This window comes from Dicentrarchus labrax, unplaced genomic scaffold, assembly GCF_905237075.1.
Source record: "Dicentrarchus labrax unplaced genomic scaffold, dlabrax2021, whole genome shotgun sequence".
Taxonomy (NCBI): Eukaryota; Metazoa; Chordata; class Actinopteri; family Moronidae; genus Dicentrarchus; species Dicentrarchus labrax.
This window is the reverse complement of record NW_026136711.1, coordinates 18,756,253-18,775,096: the sequence shown is the minus strand read 5'-3', so window position 1 is coordinate 18,775,096 and position 18,844 is coordinate 18,756,253. Positions and strand designations below refer to the sequence as shown.

Genomic DNA, 18,844 nt, shown 5'->3' with positions numbered 1-18,844 from the left:
AGAAGAGAGAAATAATTGTTCAAAAGTAGCAAAGCAAAGGTTAAAAGAAAAACTGCAAGTTACACAATGTGTATGCCTTAAAAGCAGTAATTCACTGAACATCCACCAGTCATTGTGTCACACAACAGAGCTTTTATAACTACTGCTATCAACAAGTCCAAAAACCACAGAGATGGAGCATTTGATGGGGAATGTGTAGTGAGATAGCTAGTGTAGATGTAACAAAAAGGTCCTCACTGACAATCGACATGACATTTCTCTTCATTTATCACATCTACAATGTGATGACATGTCAAAAACTGATTCTCAGTCTTCATATGCAGAATCTCCTGCACAGTAATGTGGGTAAAGCTGTGCTAGGGTGGAATTTTCCACCTTATTCTGCATTTGTCACACATTATTATTATATTGGAGTACATGTCACTCTAACTTTTGTCCTCAATGTGTGAAAATGCAAGTAATGAGTGGATATGCTGCATTTTTCAATCATCCAAGTTCATTTCTGAAGCTTGATACACTTCAGATCTCCTCACTCAGTTTCATTCCTTTGGAATTTTGCCTAAAGAGAGCTAAAATGAATCCTGGTATTCAGTGCAAACAGGTCACAGTGAGTATTTGTCTCTCAATCGTGGTTCCCTGATGTTTAAGTAGCTTTATCATTACGGTCAGAACAGGTGAGTCACTTCATCTTTCCCCCTCATAACCTGAAAATGTGTTTCTTACACAAAGAATCGACCATTTTTAATCCCCTAATAAAAAACATCCCCTTTAATACTGTCCGTCCAGTAAAAGCAATAATCTAAAAATAAGTTCTCCTCCTTCCTCTCTGTATGTGTCACTTTGTCACACCTGGTCCTCAGGAACATTGCTGTTGTCTTAACAGTCGGGCTTTGATCCCTCCACTCCTTTACACTGGTGGCCCGGAAATATAGATTATTTTATTGCAGCATCATTCTGTGGCTGCATGATTTTACTGCTGTACTTAGACCTGATTCGTGTGTGAGGTTGTGCATAACCGTGTCAGCAAATTTTAGTGGCACATAGTAATTATTTCCACCAATGTTAAACATGCAACAGGAAGTGTTCTTGAACTAATATATTATCTCTCGTCATCATCTTAGTTTGTCACTCAGGCTTCACGCAAACATCGTCTGCCTGTAAGAGTGGGCGAGCCAGCTGAACTGCTCTGTAGAAACTGGCTCTGCCTGCAGCTCCAGTCTGTCACAAACACACATACAAGTGAACTTGTTGTTTCTCTATCTAGACAGGTTAATTACACAGAATTATACATCTGACAGACAAATATCTCCAGTAAGTTCTCCAGTTCACAGTCGGGGCCATCTGCTTTTCCAGTCAGACCCTTTGAAATGTAAGAGGGGGTGTTCAAAACAATTGGTTAATATTTCACCACTACCAGGAAGTCATTCTAAAAAGTTTTTTTTTTTTTTTTTTTTTTTTCTTTTTGTCCTGTGTGCAAGTGCAAGAAAACAAAAACATTGTAACATCACAAGTGGTTCTTGTAGAAGAACAGCAACAGAGTCTCGTCTGCACTTTTATTCCCTTTAACAAAGTAGCACAGGACACAGTTAACACACACACACACACACACACACACATACATCAGAATCTGTCATTATGTCATTATAATAAATGTGTGATCACCCCCAGCTACAACAGGTAGAGAGGAATTATAAATCAGGAAAGTATTTTTGCCAAATATGCTTTATTTAAAAGATGAGACTTCTGAAGAATAAAGTATAACCGAAACCCACTGTTGCAAAAATCAAACATACTTAATGATGAATCAGAACCAAGAGTTTAGATATCCAAAGGTCATATGTCCAAATAGTCATCAGCCATTTTGGAGAGACTTGAAAATTCTTTATGGACCTCTCTGTTAATGTGGATTTCGATTATTCTTACTCTGCAGGAATAAAGTCTAGTGAAAAAATGTGTTAAATTGTTGCATTTTTTCCATTTGTGTCTGTGTCTTTTGTTTTCTTGGACTAAAAGTTGCCAAATTTAAGAACACAGTGAGTCAGGAAAATACTATTACTTGCCTTTTAAACCCTCTCGTCCTGTAGACATTGGCTTTACTTCCTCTACTAATTATAAATCTATTATAATTTGAGAGAGGTAGAGCTGTGTAGAAAAGTACTGTGAACATACAGAACAGATATAAATCTGCTGTATGTATCCACGTTTTAAAGCTCTCTTCAGAAACATCTTCTGTTTAAAATCCTTTTTAGAAGCAATGCTCGGAAAATTAGTCAAAGTCATTAAGTATCAAAGTTATAGAACAATGTAAAGTATGTTTCTGAGCTGTTTGAGGGGGTTTCCAAACAGGAAAACTAGGATAAAAAGCTGCACGCTAGCTTAAAAACTTACACAGCTCTTCATGCTTCAAACCACATTCAATAAACAGATATTGGAGCTCAAGACTGTCCTCTTCTGGTGGAAGCTTGTCAGAGCAAGATCTGATCTATTGTTCCAGTCACTTGTGAGCATTAATATAAAATATCTGGTGTATATATGTATAAATGGAATCTATCAGTAATCCTCACACACAGTTGATGAGACAGGTCATACAGAAAATGAGTTTATTTGTAATACAGCAGGATTTTTGTTTGTTGTCTTACATCACATACAGATGTTTCCTTGCATTCAGCATTGAAACATGGTCTTCACCGTTTTTAAATCTACTTGTGTAACTATAACGGTACAGAATGAATCATCAGAAGTATTTTTCTTTCTTTTTTTTTTGTTTTGTTTGCACGGATTATCATTGTTTCACAGACACAGTCTACATCAAAGTTTCTTTACACCCCAAAGAAAACCAAAATAAACCTACCACTAAATATGAATCAAGTATACTGGTAAAACAGAAGACAAAACCTTTGCCTGATCATCCTGAACTGTGGTGCAAAACCCGCCTTTTGAGGGCATAGAGAAATAAATCTGTAAATCATTCTTTATAGATAAATATATGTGACTTAAAATCAGAAACGCACAAGCCGAGAGGAAATCAGTTTGAAGTCACCACTAAATATAAGGCCACAAAACCCAAATGATCAAACTCATGATTTAACGTATGATAGATGTGGAATATGAACAATGCACTCATAACTAAGTAGAGTGGACTTACAGTATGTTGTACTGTCACTGGTATATGAGTAGTAGTACCCATGTATGGCACAGAGAAATACATTTTCTGACAGAAGTCTGTGGATTCTGCTGGTATCAGTGGTGACGCAGTAACTCGTCTGCTGTTCAGAAGTGAATGAATTGATCCGCTTACCCTGCTTTCTTTCACATAATTATGCCGACACACTTATCACTGAAATAAAGGAATATGCATGTCAAATAAATATCATTACAGCCATATATAGATTCATCAACAATATTCACATTCGGTAACACAGACTCATCAGCAACAGAATCAACCCCCCGATATGCAAGTCTGAGACAAAAAACACACACAAAGCGAGAGCAACCTGACGCAGTTTGAATACTCATATGGACACACATGAATGCAGACAAGCAGCAGCTGCGCGGATCATGTGTGTCGTGTTTATGTGCAGGTTAACCTAAATACTGCTTTCACATTAGAAGACCATTAAGCTGACTATACTGTATTTAGAGCATGACAACTAATGCAGAAGTTGGTGGTTTGGTTAGTTTCTGCATCCTATACTGTTAAACAGCACCAGAACACGATGAGTTACAGAAAACCTATAAACAGCGTCAACATCCATGCAGCTCAGAGGATGGAAGAGTGCGCAACAATGTCAGCGAGATCTACCAGGATGCATGCAGTTCAGGCAGTCAAGGACGTGTAGAGCATTTTAAAATATTTAAAAAGGGCGGCTTTGACGCTCCAGGTTGCCACACGGGGAGTAGAAACACGCCACAGATATCAAAAGATTTCCAAAATGAGGCAGTAAGAGGACGCGTGGAGGAGGAAGCTCCAGTCCTGTTGTCTTTTTCTGTTTCAGAGAGTTGTTTGCGTTTAACACTGAATAGGCCACTTGCACAAACACACACACACACACACACACACACACACACACACACACACGTACACACTCTATCTGAGTATCAAAGTGCCTCAGCATTGCTCACCAATTAAAAAGAGAGAACAAACCATTAAAGTGAATTGTGGTGACTTGAATCTGCCATTTGTGATTGTTCTCAAACATGGCTCTGTTAAAAAACAAACAAACAAACAAACAAACAAACAAACAAACAAACAGGAAGTGCAGCTGGCACAGAACAGTTCTTTGCATGGACGACTGACAGTTGAAAGACGTACATCAACAAAAAGTCATATTTGACTCATTGCTGACTCAGTCACACGACTTGGTACAGCACCTAGAGACTAACATACAGTACATTGCACCTAAGGACAAAAGGTGGACACAGGAAAAGCAAGTGTCTGCTGTGATGGCTTAGGGTTAGTGTGCATTTGTGTGTGTGTGTGTGTGTGTGTGTGTGTGTGTGTGTGTGTGTGTGTGTGTGTGTGTGAGTGATTAAATATGAAGAACATGAGAATCTGTTTTCAATAAGCGCTGAAAACTATTAGGAACCTCAACAGACTGAACATGAAAGCCTAAAATCTCCCCCAAACCCAGAATCTTGCATTTCACCCATCAATCAAAACCCTCGCACAAGCCATGTCCCAAAACAAATAAAAAGTTGGACGGGTGTGGCTTCTGGCTGCTTTTTAGTTTTCTTCTTATTTCTTGTTCTTGAGTTGATTGGCCAGCCAATCAAGACCCTCATAGAGGCCGTCACCGCTGGTGGCGCAGGTGGCCTGGATGTACCAGTTACGGTGGCGCAGAGAGTGTAAGCCCAACTTGTCCGTGATCTCGGCAGCATTCATGGCGTTTGGTAAGTCCTGTCAAAGAGGAGAGAGTTGAGTGAGGAGAGTAAGTGACAGGACAGTTGATGTCTTCTGTTATTGTTTGGGTTAAAATATTTATGCATGTGTGTGTGTACTTCGGTTTCAGATATTTTGATGTGTAGAGTTTTAGCTTTTCTTCGATAGTTGATAGTAAGTTAAAGATCTTTGGATTCTATTTCATTTGTGAAATTGTGGAGGGTATTTTCCACAATTTTCTGATATTTTAAACACTTAATAAATAAATAATTTAGACATTAATTGATAATGACAATAATCGTTAGCTGTGGCCATAGAAATAGGCATGAAGTTATATGACGGAAAATTAAATGATAACCTTTAAAGGATATGATAAAATATAATACAGCTTAGCTTTGCATAAATACTGGAAACAGCTAGCCTGGTTCTGTCCATAAGGAAATTATGCCTACAAGCATTTAGTCAGCTCACTAATTAACATGCATCTTATTTGATTAATACATACACAAACTTGAAACAGGGCTTATTCTTGGTAGGTAAATTTCCCTGTTTTCAGTCTTTATGCTAAATTAAGCTAATCTGCTGCCTGTGGTAGCTTTATGTTTAAGGGACAGATATTAGAGAGGTATCAATCTCAGCAGACTCTAACTAAGAAAGCGTATGGCGAGATGATACCCATACACTGCCAAAGGACTAAAATGTCTACTTTAAAATCTTACAAAGTTATTATTTATCCTCAGTGAAATTATATAGTTTGGGTTATTCTAAGAATGCTTAAAAGGCCGTAAGCAGAAAGGAACCTTTTTATAAACAATTTAGGAACGCTCCATAGTCGCTTCATTTTGGGATCAGCCAATCAATCGATTAGTCAACTGAAAAAAAATTAATAGGCGACAATTCTCCAATGTGAGAATTTCTCTGTTTTATGTGACCGAGAAAAATGTGAAAACATGAAGAAAACTGATTATTTATTTATTTTTATATAGACAAAACAATGAAATAAATAATCAAGAAAATAATAGGGAGATTAATCAATAATGAAATTATGAAAATAAAAATAAATAACAATAATCGTTAGTTGCAGCCGTAGACAGAATTACCTTGTATATTAAATGACCAATTGTATTTTATTCAACTGTAAAAACACAACTGTTTCACAAATAAATGAATGGATGATTTTAATGTCAGATTGTGATTGTATGTTAGTTTGGTTTGTGTAATAATAAAAATAAAGTTTAACGTTTGATGTTATTACTTTGGATAATATTAATGTTCATTCATAAGATCATTGTATCTGTTCATTTATAATTCTGACCCAGGATAATTATAGTATTGATGAGCTGAGGCTTTCTTCTCTTTCTCTGTTGTGTCAACTTGTAAATGTAACGTAAACTACAATGAAAATGCAGTAAAATATTTAAATCACCGGTACGTGGTGGGCTGACGGGTTCATCCTGCACTATAACCCTATTTATGGATTTATTTATATGTTCTGTGTATATATGCAGAACAGTTATGGGTTCGTACCTGTTTATTGGCAAACACAAGGAGGACTGCATCTCTCAGTTCGTCCTCAGCCAGCATCCTCATCAGCTCCTCCCGTGCCTCGTTCACACGCTCTCTGTCATTACTGTCCACCACAAAGATCAGACCTGCAACAGCGAGAAAAACAAACCAAATACACAATATTTTTCTGAAGAGGAGAAGAGGAAAGTGTAACCGCTTTAAACCTCTCATTAGCTCCGCTCACCCTGTGTGTTTTGAAAGTAGTGTCTCCAGAGGGGCCGGATCTTGTCCTGCCCACCTACATCCCACACAGTGAAGCTGATGTTCTTGTACTCTACCGTCTCCACGTTAAACCCTGAAAACAAGAGCTTTGTCATACAACATGAAAAGCAAACACAGTGGGCGTGACAATATTTTACAACAAATGTTATTTTGACTGTTTACATACCAATGGTTGGGATTGTAGTGACTATTTCCCCCAGTTTGAGCTTGTAGAGGATTGTCGTTTTCCCTGCGGCATCGAGGCCCACCATCAAGATCCTCATCTCCTTCTTCCCTATGAGGCTCTTCAGCAAATTCCCGAAAATGTTCCCCATGATTCAGGTGAAGTTCTTAAACTTCAGTGTGTAGCTACAATCCTGATTCTAGATGCCTTTGTGTGGAGTTTTGCTCGTCCAGCAGAGACAGATTATGAAGAAGGGCTGAAAGGAAACAAATAGCCATTTATGTGCATTGCTATATTATGAGGTAAACATCAAATGAAGAGAGGATGATTAATAAAATAAACTCTGTAAGAGGCTTTGTTAAATTACAATAAATGGAATACTTCAGCTCACCTTCTCTCACCTTTCTAAAAAAAACTACACCAGCATGCCGGAAAATCTCACTTTTACATGCACGCCAAAAGACAGGTCCAAGCTATGCAAATTGCCCACAGTCATCATCATAAAGAGGCTGAAGGAGATGCATGTCAGTGCCATGACTCCAGGCTGCAGCACAATCTGTTCAGACCCTTCACACTGGGTTTTTTTTTCTCCTTTCAAATGTTAGCCTGCAACAACGCCAAGCCCTCGGAGCACATGCAAAATGTCCTACATTACCAGGCCTGGCTGGCTGGCAATAGTCTAAATATTGCAAGAGACCAAAAATGTTTTGCAGGTATTGTCGTCAGCAGGGGATATGAGTAAAATACAATTCTAGTGACCAAAATACTCGCATGCAACAAAATAATCTAAGCTCAAAGGTCCATTTACTGGCTCCCTGAGCTTTCAACCACATATTTCTAGCTTGAGGATCAGATTGATTAGCCATTTAGTTTTACTTAAATCATTCATTTGACATGCTGCACAGATTGGTCTGAGGTCTAGATCCAGGCTAGTATCTTACGGTCTACTCCAGTAGTTTTATTTATACATATCGAGCCGCAAACTTATATTTGATAAGATGTAGTGTCAGGGATCCATGTCTGATAAGATTTAGTCATGCCTAACGGATTGACAGATTAACAATGAAGAGTGTAAAAACACAATAGTCATCCTCATACTTTGTGCTAACTTGAAATGAGCACATTAAATACTAGTGAAATTAAAATATTCCCCATTTTTCAGGTTGAGAACAACAAATATTTTTAACAACTTTATAGAAAAACTGTGCCAGTGAAGAACTAATGTCTTCTAAATGTACAAAAGCATCTTTGGACATTGTAGGCATATTGTGTGGTATGTGCTATGTGAACATAGTGGTTTACTTTGAGTTATAAAGTATGTGTGTTATATTTCAATGTGAAAAGGAGACAAGATGTCTCAATTTAGATTAGATTAGATTAGATACTTTATTCATCCCCAAGGGGAAATTCAACTTCAATTTATATCATTATATTAATCCTTATCATCAAAGTGCACTTACTCAATCACCCTACCTACAACAACAGTGACTGATTCAGAGAATTATTAAACTCAATAAAGTGAGAGACAGAAGATGAACCACAGATAGATGAAGTCGTCAGTAGATGTGAAGCTAGGTGCAGCCCTGTCCATGGTGCTGAAGAGGACACCCACAATTTAACTGCCTGAGACACCAGCTCAGTCCTCTCACACGGGGAGAGTTCACGGGTTAAAATATGAGCTATACAATGGGGATTTATCAGGGAAGCAGGGCCACGACTATCCCGGCCTGATAATGTCAATTCAGCTCTGGGTGACTCAGGTTACGTTAGCCTTTAACATCGCCCGCGCGCATCTCTCCTCTCTAACTGAACATCCATAAATTAATTTGAGCCACAAAGCTTGATCATGTCCTCGTTATCGTATCTGTTAGGATCTCATTTATGAGTCTAGTTACGCTTTTTAGTCGCTCAACCGATGAGACGTGGCGGTAGCTAAGCGTTATCCTCCGTCCCGATCCACCCCATTCATCCATCCCCGTTCAACACCACAGCGGGCGTCCTGCTGCCTGCGAGCCGCCCGCCGCTGCTCGAGCCCGGACAACACCGAGGCTACACAACGGACCGCAGCACAGACAACAAAACACGACATTATTTCATCCGCTGCTGGGACCTATACGTGTGTATTACCGGGGTTGATGGTGGTGCCACAATCCTCGCTTACCTTGGCTGAGTTACTCCTCCACTGTTAAACGTCTCACGGTGTTTTCTGGTGGACAACGCAGCAGTAAACGAAGTCTCGCGAGAGTGGAGATCGAAACCAAACCGGAATTTGTTGACAGTCGTTTAAAAAAGGATATTTGAACAACAAAGTTTGTTCAAATGTGTCGGTTTGTTATCATATCAATACCTATTTTTAATAGATAGTGTATATATCAAATGGGCTTGACTTGTTTTTGCTATTGGCCCATGATTTAATTCCATGTCTGTGTCTACTGTTTATCCATTCAAGACTTAAATACTCCTTCAGACATTCATTTTACTAATTAGTTATAGACACATCTTAACAAATATAGCTGTATTTGGTGACCGAATGTGTTAACATCTGTCATGTTACCCTTAAAGGGCCCACATGGTCTATCACCACAGGTGATCACTTATTCTGGCTGATTCGACCTTCTGAGGACATTTTATGGATGTCTACAAATGTTGATTGACACCTCCCTAACTCTTCTGTTAGCTTTATTGGGGCAGATCAATGACACCTGTATCATTTGTAATACATCCCTCCCTACTAAAGAGACCATACCATCCCACCATTTCTTGGATGGATGCAAGACTTCCAGACACACCAAGTCAGCTCTGGAGTCAGAAGTGCTGCTGCTAGTTATGGACAGTCATTTCTCCTGCCTGTTCTGTGGAGGAAAATTATTTTTGCAGGAGCCATGGGATCATCCTCCTCTCACCCCCTCCTCACACTGTTCCCATACGCTGAACCCTTAGACTGCAGTGTATACGGGCCACAGTGAAGAGGCTCATCAATAACTGCTGTGACAGCTTGATGAAAGCTCATCCAGGAGTCACAATGACATTTTATGATCTGCCAAGCAAAGTAAAGACGTAAAGCCCTTCCCCTGGCTGCAGTGCCATCAAATATTTTTTATAGTAGCCATTCAGACATGAAATAGTAGGAAAACACGGGTGTTATCAGTGATACTAATAATAGGTTCTGTTCCATTCAGGTCAAAGAGTCACAGGGCTGTGCTTATCCTACTATTTCATGTCATATGGCTGCTGTGAAAAAGGTGTATAGTAATATATTTGGTGACAGCAACTTTGCACCATCCCATTCCCTAGTCACAGACTGCCCACTGCCAGCAGTGACAGAGGTTCCCTCTTTCACTGCAGCTGCGGTGAATGTAGTTGTATTGATTACAGCTCCAACACCCACGGTGGCAACAGGAGCATCCTCCATGCCATTTGCAACATCCTCCCCTGTCACACCATGTGTGGGATGAGCATCCTCAGGTTCAGGCATCTGCTATGGAAATGACCTTTTCACCCGGGTCCATCAGTCCACATCTAAAAGCTGGACCAAGAATACACCACAAGGAGGAGGAAATTAAGAGAAACCACTGTCCATACAGGTACTGTATACTGAAAAAAACAACTGGAGGTTGAGAAAATCCAAGCAGCGAAAAAAGAGTGACATCTGTGTTGGTCATTACATCTCTATAGGAAAAAAACATGTTTAAGCTTGTCTCAAATAGCAAGTTTGTTCACAATTATTCAAATTAATAAATCTACATTTAAGGACTTCAAACATTTTAGTCCAAATGTCTCCCTCTGCTTTGGGCCCATGTCTCCCCATTGTAGACCCCGGATTAACAACCAGGGCCAGATTAACAGTTCAATGGCAAAGAGCCATCAATGATGTTATTAGTTACACCTCTGTTTTTCCTGTTATAACCAGACAACATGTCTGCTGTGAAAATCATGTAGTGGTTAATGGTAATGAATTACACAACAGTCACACAACAGTCATAACACCAAAGGCTGAGAAGTATAACCAGCTTCCCTCATTAAAACACTGCAAACCAGCTCAGGAGGGTTTCCAAGAGATGACCAAAAGCTACAGGCTTGCTTCACCGAATTTTAATTAGCAACTGGAAGTGACATGACTAACAATTTTAAAGTTGTAATAATGTAATTGCTACTGAGCCTGACAACCTGTTATATAAAGTTCCTGTTGTATGTGTGAAGAATTGAGTTTCAGGAAATGGTGCTTTGGTCTTCAGTATTGCACAACACTTGTGCAATATTTTCATCTACACATGGGGAACAAAGTTTCTAAATTGAACCGAGAAAATTTGAAATGATCAGTATAAATGTCAGAGAGCATTTCAGTGTGAGATAGTTCTGATTTTGATGTTGCTACGTAACATGACTCATAATGATGGATCATATCATAATTTCACGTTTTTACCAACATCTGTCACAGTAAATCTACATACATACAGGTATCCCACATGATGCAGTCTAGTACTGTAAGTAAGTAAGTAAGTAAGTAAGTAAGCTTTATTCATATAACACCTTTTTAACAAAGAGGTCCAAAGTGCCTTACAAACAACAAATACACATATGGGTATAACCATACCCAATCAAACATACATAGGGGGCATGTAAATACAAACATAAGGAAGATAAAACAAGTATAGCTAAATGCGATGATGGGGCCAAATCATATACATGTTTTTAAGTACTTTTTTTACCAGCATGTACTCCCATAACTACTTTGGCGATCTGAAGGAGGAAGCAGGTTTTAGCTTAAGTTTGCACTCAAAGATGAGTCATTCATTTCTATTTCAGTGCTGCACTGTGACAATGTTTTAACATTCTTGATCATTCAGTTCTTTTATTTCAGAGAATCTGTATTTCCTGTGATTTCAGCCATTTAGGGTTTTACTGACCTCACATTTACATTTCTTTGACACCTAAACATTTACGATTGAGCAGACTGTTTTGTTTTAATTAGTCTAATCTAACAAGCTTAACTCGGACGCCTCTGCATGACAAACTATCCTTTGTCTAATACATGAGCATGTGGCACAAATACTGCAATCTGTGCTGGTGACACTTCCCTGATATCCTGCTGGCAAACAGAGGACTTGAGACAGTTGGTGATTTGAATGGTTGTAGTTTTTCAGGTCATTGTTGCAAATTGAGCAAGACAATATCAGTAATTAGTGGATGACAACAACACAGTTGATGAGGTGAAATGAAAAGGATTAGCCCTCTCCTTTCATCATATTTTATTTCTGTTGTCAGTAGTGGTGGACTGTAGCCTAACTAAGTATTTATTCAAGTACTGTACTTGAATACAAATTTGATGTACTCGTTCTTTACTTGAGTATTTCCATGTGATGCAATGTCATACTTTTACTCTGCTACATCTCAGAGGTAAATTAATACTTTTTACTCCATTACATTTGTCTGACAGCTTAGTTAGTTACTTTTCAGATTACAAATGTTCATACCCTTTTAGTGAAAACCACGTATGTCCAACTTTGGTGAATTTGAATTGGATTTTATTTTCTTTTAAACCAAAGGACAAACTGTTCCTTTATGGGTAAAGAAAATTCCCCTACTTCTTAAATAAAATGTAAATTTTGTAAAACCATCTTGGATTCGCTGCAATGCACTGTCACAAAGCTGAAAAGGGGGGTTGTTTGTCTGAGCTCATGAAAGCTGTTTAGAGATACGTGGTCCTCACAGTACAGTGGAGCTACAAACATATATTGATTTTATAAAATATGATACATTGCTGTAGATGAAACTACCCAACACTAAAAATAAATTTAAAAAAAGGAGTTAAAATTAGCAGAAACAGAGTAAAATAAAACGTAAACATTTATGCAGCAGTAATATTAAAATCCCCCAAAATCCCAGTAAAACTCTGTCAGGGACCATTCATACTTCTCACACTTTAAGTAGCCTGTTTGCTGGTATTCTTTTTAAATGCAGGCTTTTACTTGTAGTGGACTATTTTCACAGTGTAGTAGCCTATAAGTACTTGTACTTAAATAAAGGCTCTGAACACTTCCTCCACCCCTGGCAGTCATTACCAGAAGGGGGGGGAGGGGGGCACTACAGCAACGTGGCGCCTGGAGCTGTCTGCCAGTCCTCTCCAACACGGAGCAGCAGCAGCAGCACCGCGGCGCCCCCCAGCGGCCCTGCAGGGCGCCGCTTCCGCCTGTGAGCCGCGGCGGCCAGATGGGATGCTGGCGGAATGTTTGAGGCAGGCTCTTCAGGGAGACCCAGGTGTTGGGGCAACGTCCATGGGCCTCTGGTCCTTATCGCTCCAGCATTGTAACACATCAGCATTACTCGCTGCTGAGCCATTTTGGACACACGGGGTCGACGGGGGCAGACTCTCTCTCTCTCTTTATCTCTCGCTCTCTCTCTCTCTCTCTCTCTCTCCTCGCTGCCATATGTAGAAGAAGCCCACACGGAAGTTGTTGGATGGCAGCTCTTTTCCACAAGTTCACGATGAAGACCGGCGTTTTCCTGCTGCTGCTCGCAGCTTTCACCTGTGGAGCCGCGCAGGGGGAAGAAAATGCAGTCGAGGAGCTGCAGGTGGAGACCTTGGTGAGTGACACACACACACACACACACACACACACACACACACACGTATTACAATGTAACACAATGTAACACAGTCACACACCACAGTAACACATTAAAAACACCCACTGGGAAATAAACGCAACGGTGTCTAACAGTTAACTCTTCTGACCCAAGGTGAAACCCGAAACTTGCTCCGTACTTTCGACAATGGGAGACACGCTGCGGATCCACTACACGGTAAGAAAAGCAGGCTTCACGGTCAAGTCCAGTTCCCCCGCTATGTGTGTGTGTGTGTGTGCGCATTTTATCATAATGTGTATGGAAACTGGTCCAGCGGATGACGAACGCAGTTGTTGTCTATGTGGCACCGTCTGCACGAACCATGTGGACACCGTTTACACACCGAGACTGAGTGTGAAGAAGAGCAGCTGCTAGACGCATCTTCCTGCTTCAACGTGAGACAGATTGCGGTTTAATGCCTGTCATGGTGGCTTTATGTGGGTTTTATCTCGTGTGTGTGTGTGTGTGTGTGTGTGTGTGTGTGTGTGTGTGTGTGTGTGTGTGTGTGAGGGTCGCCGCTGCTTTTACTATGGAGGGATGTGGCGGTGCAACACGTCAGCAATAACAGCAGCTCTGTGTGTGTCAGTGGAGCAGCACCCCCAACCAGTTCACCCAGACACACTGGGGGTACTGGTAGCTCCTGGCTTTCACTGTGTGGTATACAAGCCTTGTTTCTATCATGTGATGGAAAAAGGCTTCCCACTTTTTCTCTCTTGTCACAAACACTTAGTCTAGTCACATGTGGTCTGTTTATGTGCCCCTCAATATCATTAGATTACACAGTTGACCCCCCCAGTTTGTGCCACCATTACACTTCCTACTGTTCTGAATTAGGGATGAGAACTGAGAACCGATACAAGTTGTGTCTACACTGCTGGGAACTTGCAATGAGAAATAGTAATGGCGGAGAGGAAGAAACAGTCCAGAGTGTGGCTTTATTTCACAATATCAGAATATAATCTTTATCTACACTGTTCAGAGATAATAAAACAGATGTGTGGACGCACACAGTAGGCCTACTTTTTTCCCACAAACCAAATTGATGAGGAATCAATAAGGGAATTGACATGAAATCAAAAACGGATAAGCAGAATCAGTAATGGTATTGGGATCAATACAATCTCCCCCATCCCTATTCTGTATGTATTTTTCCTCAGAACCTCTTTCAACAGTCTGGATGGAAACATATTGAGTCTGAAAACATCTTAAGCTGGACCTCCAGACAAAGATGTTAGCCAGAAATAGTATCTCTCCTTGAATGAGCCAATATTTAACACTTTATTATCAGTTATATTAGTGTTTATTGATGAGTCTTTGTGATATTTTATGTTTTCTGTACAGAATCATGTGTTAATATTTTGTTTGTGTTCTACAAAATGTGCAAGGATGTAATTTCTGACTGAACATGACTCAAGAAACAGGTTAAACCTGTGGCTGATTTTTAGTAATATATTGGAAAACTAATTGACCTTTCCAATGCAACTGCCTGTAATAATGTAATAATTAATAGCCTGATTAGCCTTTCTGACTGATAATTTACCTGTAATGATTTAGCTCTTTGTTCAAACAAACGACATAAGTGAGGTAAACTATTACTGCTGAATGAAAGGTTGTCTTATGGAAATAAAAATAACTTAAAGTGTCTTTGAGCACCGTGTCTTACATTATCACACAGCAGCTGTAAACAGGAAAGAGCTCTTTGCATAAACGCTGTGTCAGAGAGAGCTACACTGTATAACACTTGAAACAAATATACACTGTGTTGTCTGCTGCAGGTGTTTCAGTCATCAAGTTCTAGTTCCTGTTACATATATGTATAAAAACAAGTTTACTTTCTAACTTAATTGTTAGACAATTTGGGAAGTATACTTATTTGGATTCTTGCTGTGAGAGGGATGATTGCTACCACTCTGATAAATGTATGTTAAATGTGAAGCTTAGCACAACGACTGTAAACTGGGAAAAACTTAGCTTGGTTTTGTCAAACAGTAAGTAAAATATACATACTAGCACCTCTAAATCTTACAGATTAACACATTATATCTTGTTTGTTTAATCAAAGCAAAGACATTTGAGGGCTCTTTGTTAGATTTGGTTGTTTTAGTTCGGACAGAACCAGGTTTGCTGTTTCCAGTCTTTGTGCTAAGCTAAGCTAACCGGCTGCAGACAGTAGCTTCACTGTACAGATCAATGGTATCAATCCTTTAATCAACTCTTGGCAAGAAAGCAACTTTGCCATGTTAAACTACTCCTCAGATAATAGGTTCAAATAGGTTGCCCACAGTTTATTCACATATTGTATCTTCAAGGCCACGAGTCTCTATTGCTAAAACCCACCTCCATAAATTAGGCACCAAATGAACTTATGACTCAAATATGATAAAAATGTAAACAGATGAATCTGTAAAAACCTCTCTGATGTCTCACATCGTGTGTTTCACAGGGTAAACTGACGGATGGAAAGGTGATCGACTCATCGCTATCCCTGGACCCTCTTGTTGTCGAGCTTGGGAAGAGGACAGTTATTGCCGGTAAATTAACAGTAAATCCTTTTTGTGTTGCTCAATCGGTGACACTTTGATCTGCTTACATTTGAGAGATAACTGCAGCGCGTTGTGTGCCAGGGAATGTCCTTGCTTGGGCTGATTGACTCTTTCTGTGTGGTTTTCTTATCAGGTCTGGAACAAAGCTTGGTTGGCGTGTGTGAAGGGTAAGTGAGAAGTAAAGGTCCACTGCGACAAAAAAGCTGAGCAATAGATTTACTTTCCAGTAGCTGCGTGCAGTGATGAATGTATTTAAAAAAAAATACCAAAGTTTGTGATGGAATCTGAGAAGTGCTCCCTCAGTAAATGGGTTTTATATTTCTCTGTCTCTCATTCAGGCAAAAAATCAAAGCCACTATTCCTTCTCACCTTGCTTATGGAAAAAAAGGTTACCCTCCTACGATTCCAGGTACTGAACGCTGAACAGTGTTTGCACTTCTATGAAACTGTGATCCCATACATCACACTGAACATTTGTTTTAGCATAAGGCCGGTGTTATTCTGTAGTTTTCTTTCTTCTCAACAAATCCCTTGCAAAGACCAAAACAAGGTGTTAGTCCATTTCTCACTATGTTATGACTCACCCTGTTGCACTCAGCCCGGAGCCCACTGTGTCGAAAAGGTTTCAAGATTTGGTCACAAATATGTTGCTTCATTTAAAAAAAAAAAAGGGTCTGTAGTTTCCTAAAGCAGTGTCCCGATGCAGTGTTAGTAAATGCTTCTTAAACTGGAGTAACAAGTTAATTTGTTGGGGACTTTTTTCAGCTGTGGATTAATACACACTCAGTGCATGTGGCAATGACTCTAAAGAAACTGTAAGTTCCCATGTTAATTATAATGGAGGAACCTGGTGCAATGAGTGGTGTGTGTTAAATGTGTATATTGAGTTGTTTTATTTTCATTGGATTTGTTGTCAACAAGAAAAATAGAATACCACCATTGTTTCCTTTAAGTATATGTTGTTTTTAGATGTTATTATAATATATAGTTATTTCATATCCTCATTTATTTACACATGTACATAATATAGTTAATATAGTAAATGTAAGAAAAAACCTGATGTGACCAGACATTGAACATGAACTTGATGTGCACTAGGTGATGCCGTTCTTGAGTTCGAGGTGGAGGTGGTTGCTCTGATGCAGCAGACGCCGTGGCAGAAAATGGTCAACGATGTGTTCCCCCTCGTGTGTTTGGCCCTGGTGCCCACTCTGCTCGGCTTGGTGGGACTATACCTCTACAAAAAGGCTAATGCAGAGAAGCCGAGCAAAAAGAAGGCGAAGGATAAGAAGAGCAAGAAGAAATAAGGACAAAAACAAAGAATTATTTAAATAAAAAAATGTAATTGTATTTTGTGTTTTCATGTGTATTATTTGTGTGTATTAACACCTGAACTTAATGTGTTTTAAAAGCACAGCAGTTATCTGTTCAGTTCAGTGTTTGAGTATGTGTTATTACTATACGTACTGTTAACAGCCTCAGTAACAGTGATGTTCATACAGTCTGTGAGTCTGTGAGCAGTTGCAGAGAAGTTGCAGATTCATGAACTTCATGATGATTCTTGTGTCTGATTGTATCAGAAACAGCAGCTGCAGGACATTATGACAGTAAATGCCTGTGTTTATATATCGCTTTTATCCAAAGTGCTTTACGATTCACCTCTCGTTCATTCACACACACACTGATGGCAGCTTGTGTGACCATCAGGAGCAATTTGGGCTCCATTGTTTCGCCAAAGAACACTTTAACACACAGACGGTGGAGCTGGGGGATCAAAACCAGGCTCAACATCCTGAGCCACAGCCGTTCCCCATGATAGGGCTGCTACAACAGCAACAAATGAATCAATTATCTCATCAATAAAAGCAGAAAGAGTACACAATCACACTGTGACAACTTCAATTTAAGCAACAGTTGTGCTGCATACAGAATTGCAGAATCACAAGATGTATTTGGTCCTTATTGAGGTGACTATTAGAAAAAATCTTTCCCTGACATCTTTTTAACTGACTGCACAACCAGAGGTAAAAAAAAAAATATTACGAAACAGGAACAGGACACTGAGTTAAAGTGCAAGGAAACTTCAATGTTCAAACAGCGTGCTGAACACTTCACTCACATTTTCTTTGGGTGTTTTGTATATGACTGCATTAAAGAGCTGCTTGTGCAAAGACCTACTCATTTGCAACCAGGTAAAGGGCAGGTAATCTACAGGGAGCGCCATTATGTAGAAACAGGACTAATTGCCAAAAAAGTGATGTGTTACTAAGAGATATTCTTTGGAGATGGTGAGAACATCATCTGAGGGATTTAACTGAATAAATGGCCTCTCTTTTTGAGTAAGACCAGCAGGAGACACTGACAGACTGAGAAAATAACAGAACACGTTGTATAAGCTGTAATGCTAACTGCTTACAGATACAGATTTTCCTTGTTATATCAATCTTTTAAGCATTACACTGTCGCTGTCATCTGATTATCTCCTGTGGCTTTATTACAGTTCCACAGAGCTTTTCAGACCTGATGCCACGGCTGTTAAGGCTTGACCTACCAGTGGATCCACACAGTGCATCTCCTTGATGTTCCAGCCAAAGAGGAGAGGGAGATATCAGAGACTTGGGATGATATTGTTTTATTTTGTAAAAATCTGATTCAAACTGATTAAATGAAACCTCTCCTCTGCCTGTTCAATGTCATCATGACCACTGATCTTTTCTGATGGACATCACTTTGGTGTAGAGATGTTTAAAGTCACATCCTGTGCAGGAAGCAGCACACACACACACACACACACACACACACACACACACACACCCTCTCAGAGGAACTCAGCACCAACAGAGC

The 18,844-nt window shown here is 39.6% G+C and overlaps 2 protein-coding genes across 3 annotated transcripts; one reads left to right on the top strand and one right to left on the bottom strand.

Moving 5' to 3' along the window:
• Window positions 1-2,586: 2,586 nt before the first annotated feature.
• On the bottom strand, window positions 2,587-9,103 carry arf3b (ADP-ribosylation factor 3b). Its single transcript, XM_051415484.1, has 5 exons — window positions 8,992-9,103; window positions 6,834-7,086; window positions 6,630-6,740; window positions 6,407-6,531; window positions 2,587-4,897 (listed from the first exon to the last, which is right to left on the bottom strand). The coding sequence occupies exons 2-5, from the start codon at window positions 6,979-6,981 to the stop codon at window positions 4,736-4,738; spliced, it is 546 nt and encodes a 181-aa protein (XP_051271444.1). The 5' UTR covers window positions 6,982-7,086; window positions 8,992-9,103; the 3' UTR covers window positions 2,587-4,735.
• Window positions 9,104-12,999: 3,896 nt separating this feature from the next.
• Window positions 13,000-18,691, top strand: fkbp11 (FKBP prolyl isomerase 11). 2 transcript variants are annotated; one of them, XM_051415483.1, is made up of 7 exons: window positions 13,000-13,415; window positions 13,572-13,634; window positions 15,901-15,988; window positions 16,134-16,167; window positions 16,339-16,409; window positions 17,099-17,341; window positions 18,501-18,691. In XM_051415483.1, the coding sequence occupies exons 1-6, from the start codon at window positions 13,290-13,292 to the stop codon at window positions 17,305-17,307; spliced, it is 591 nt and encodes a 196-aa protein (XP_051271443.1). In that variant the 5' UTR covers window positions 13,000-13,289; the 3' UTR covers window positions 17,308-17,341; window positions 18,501-18,691. The 2 variants fall into 2 exon arrangements, with proteins under 2 accessions (XP_051271443.1, XP_051271442.1); XM_051415482.1 differs by lacking the exon at window positions 18,501-18,691 and having other exon boundaries at window positions 17,099-17,350.
• Window positions 18,692-18,844: the final 153 nt, after the last annotated feature.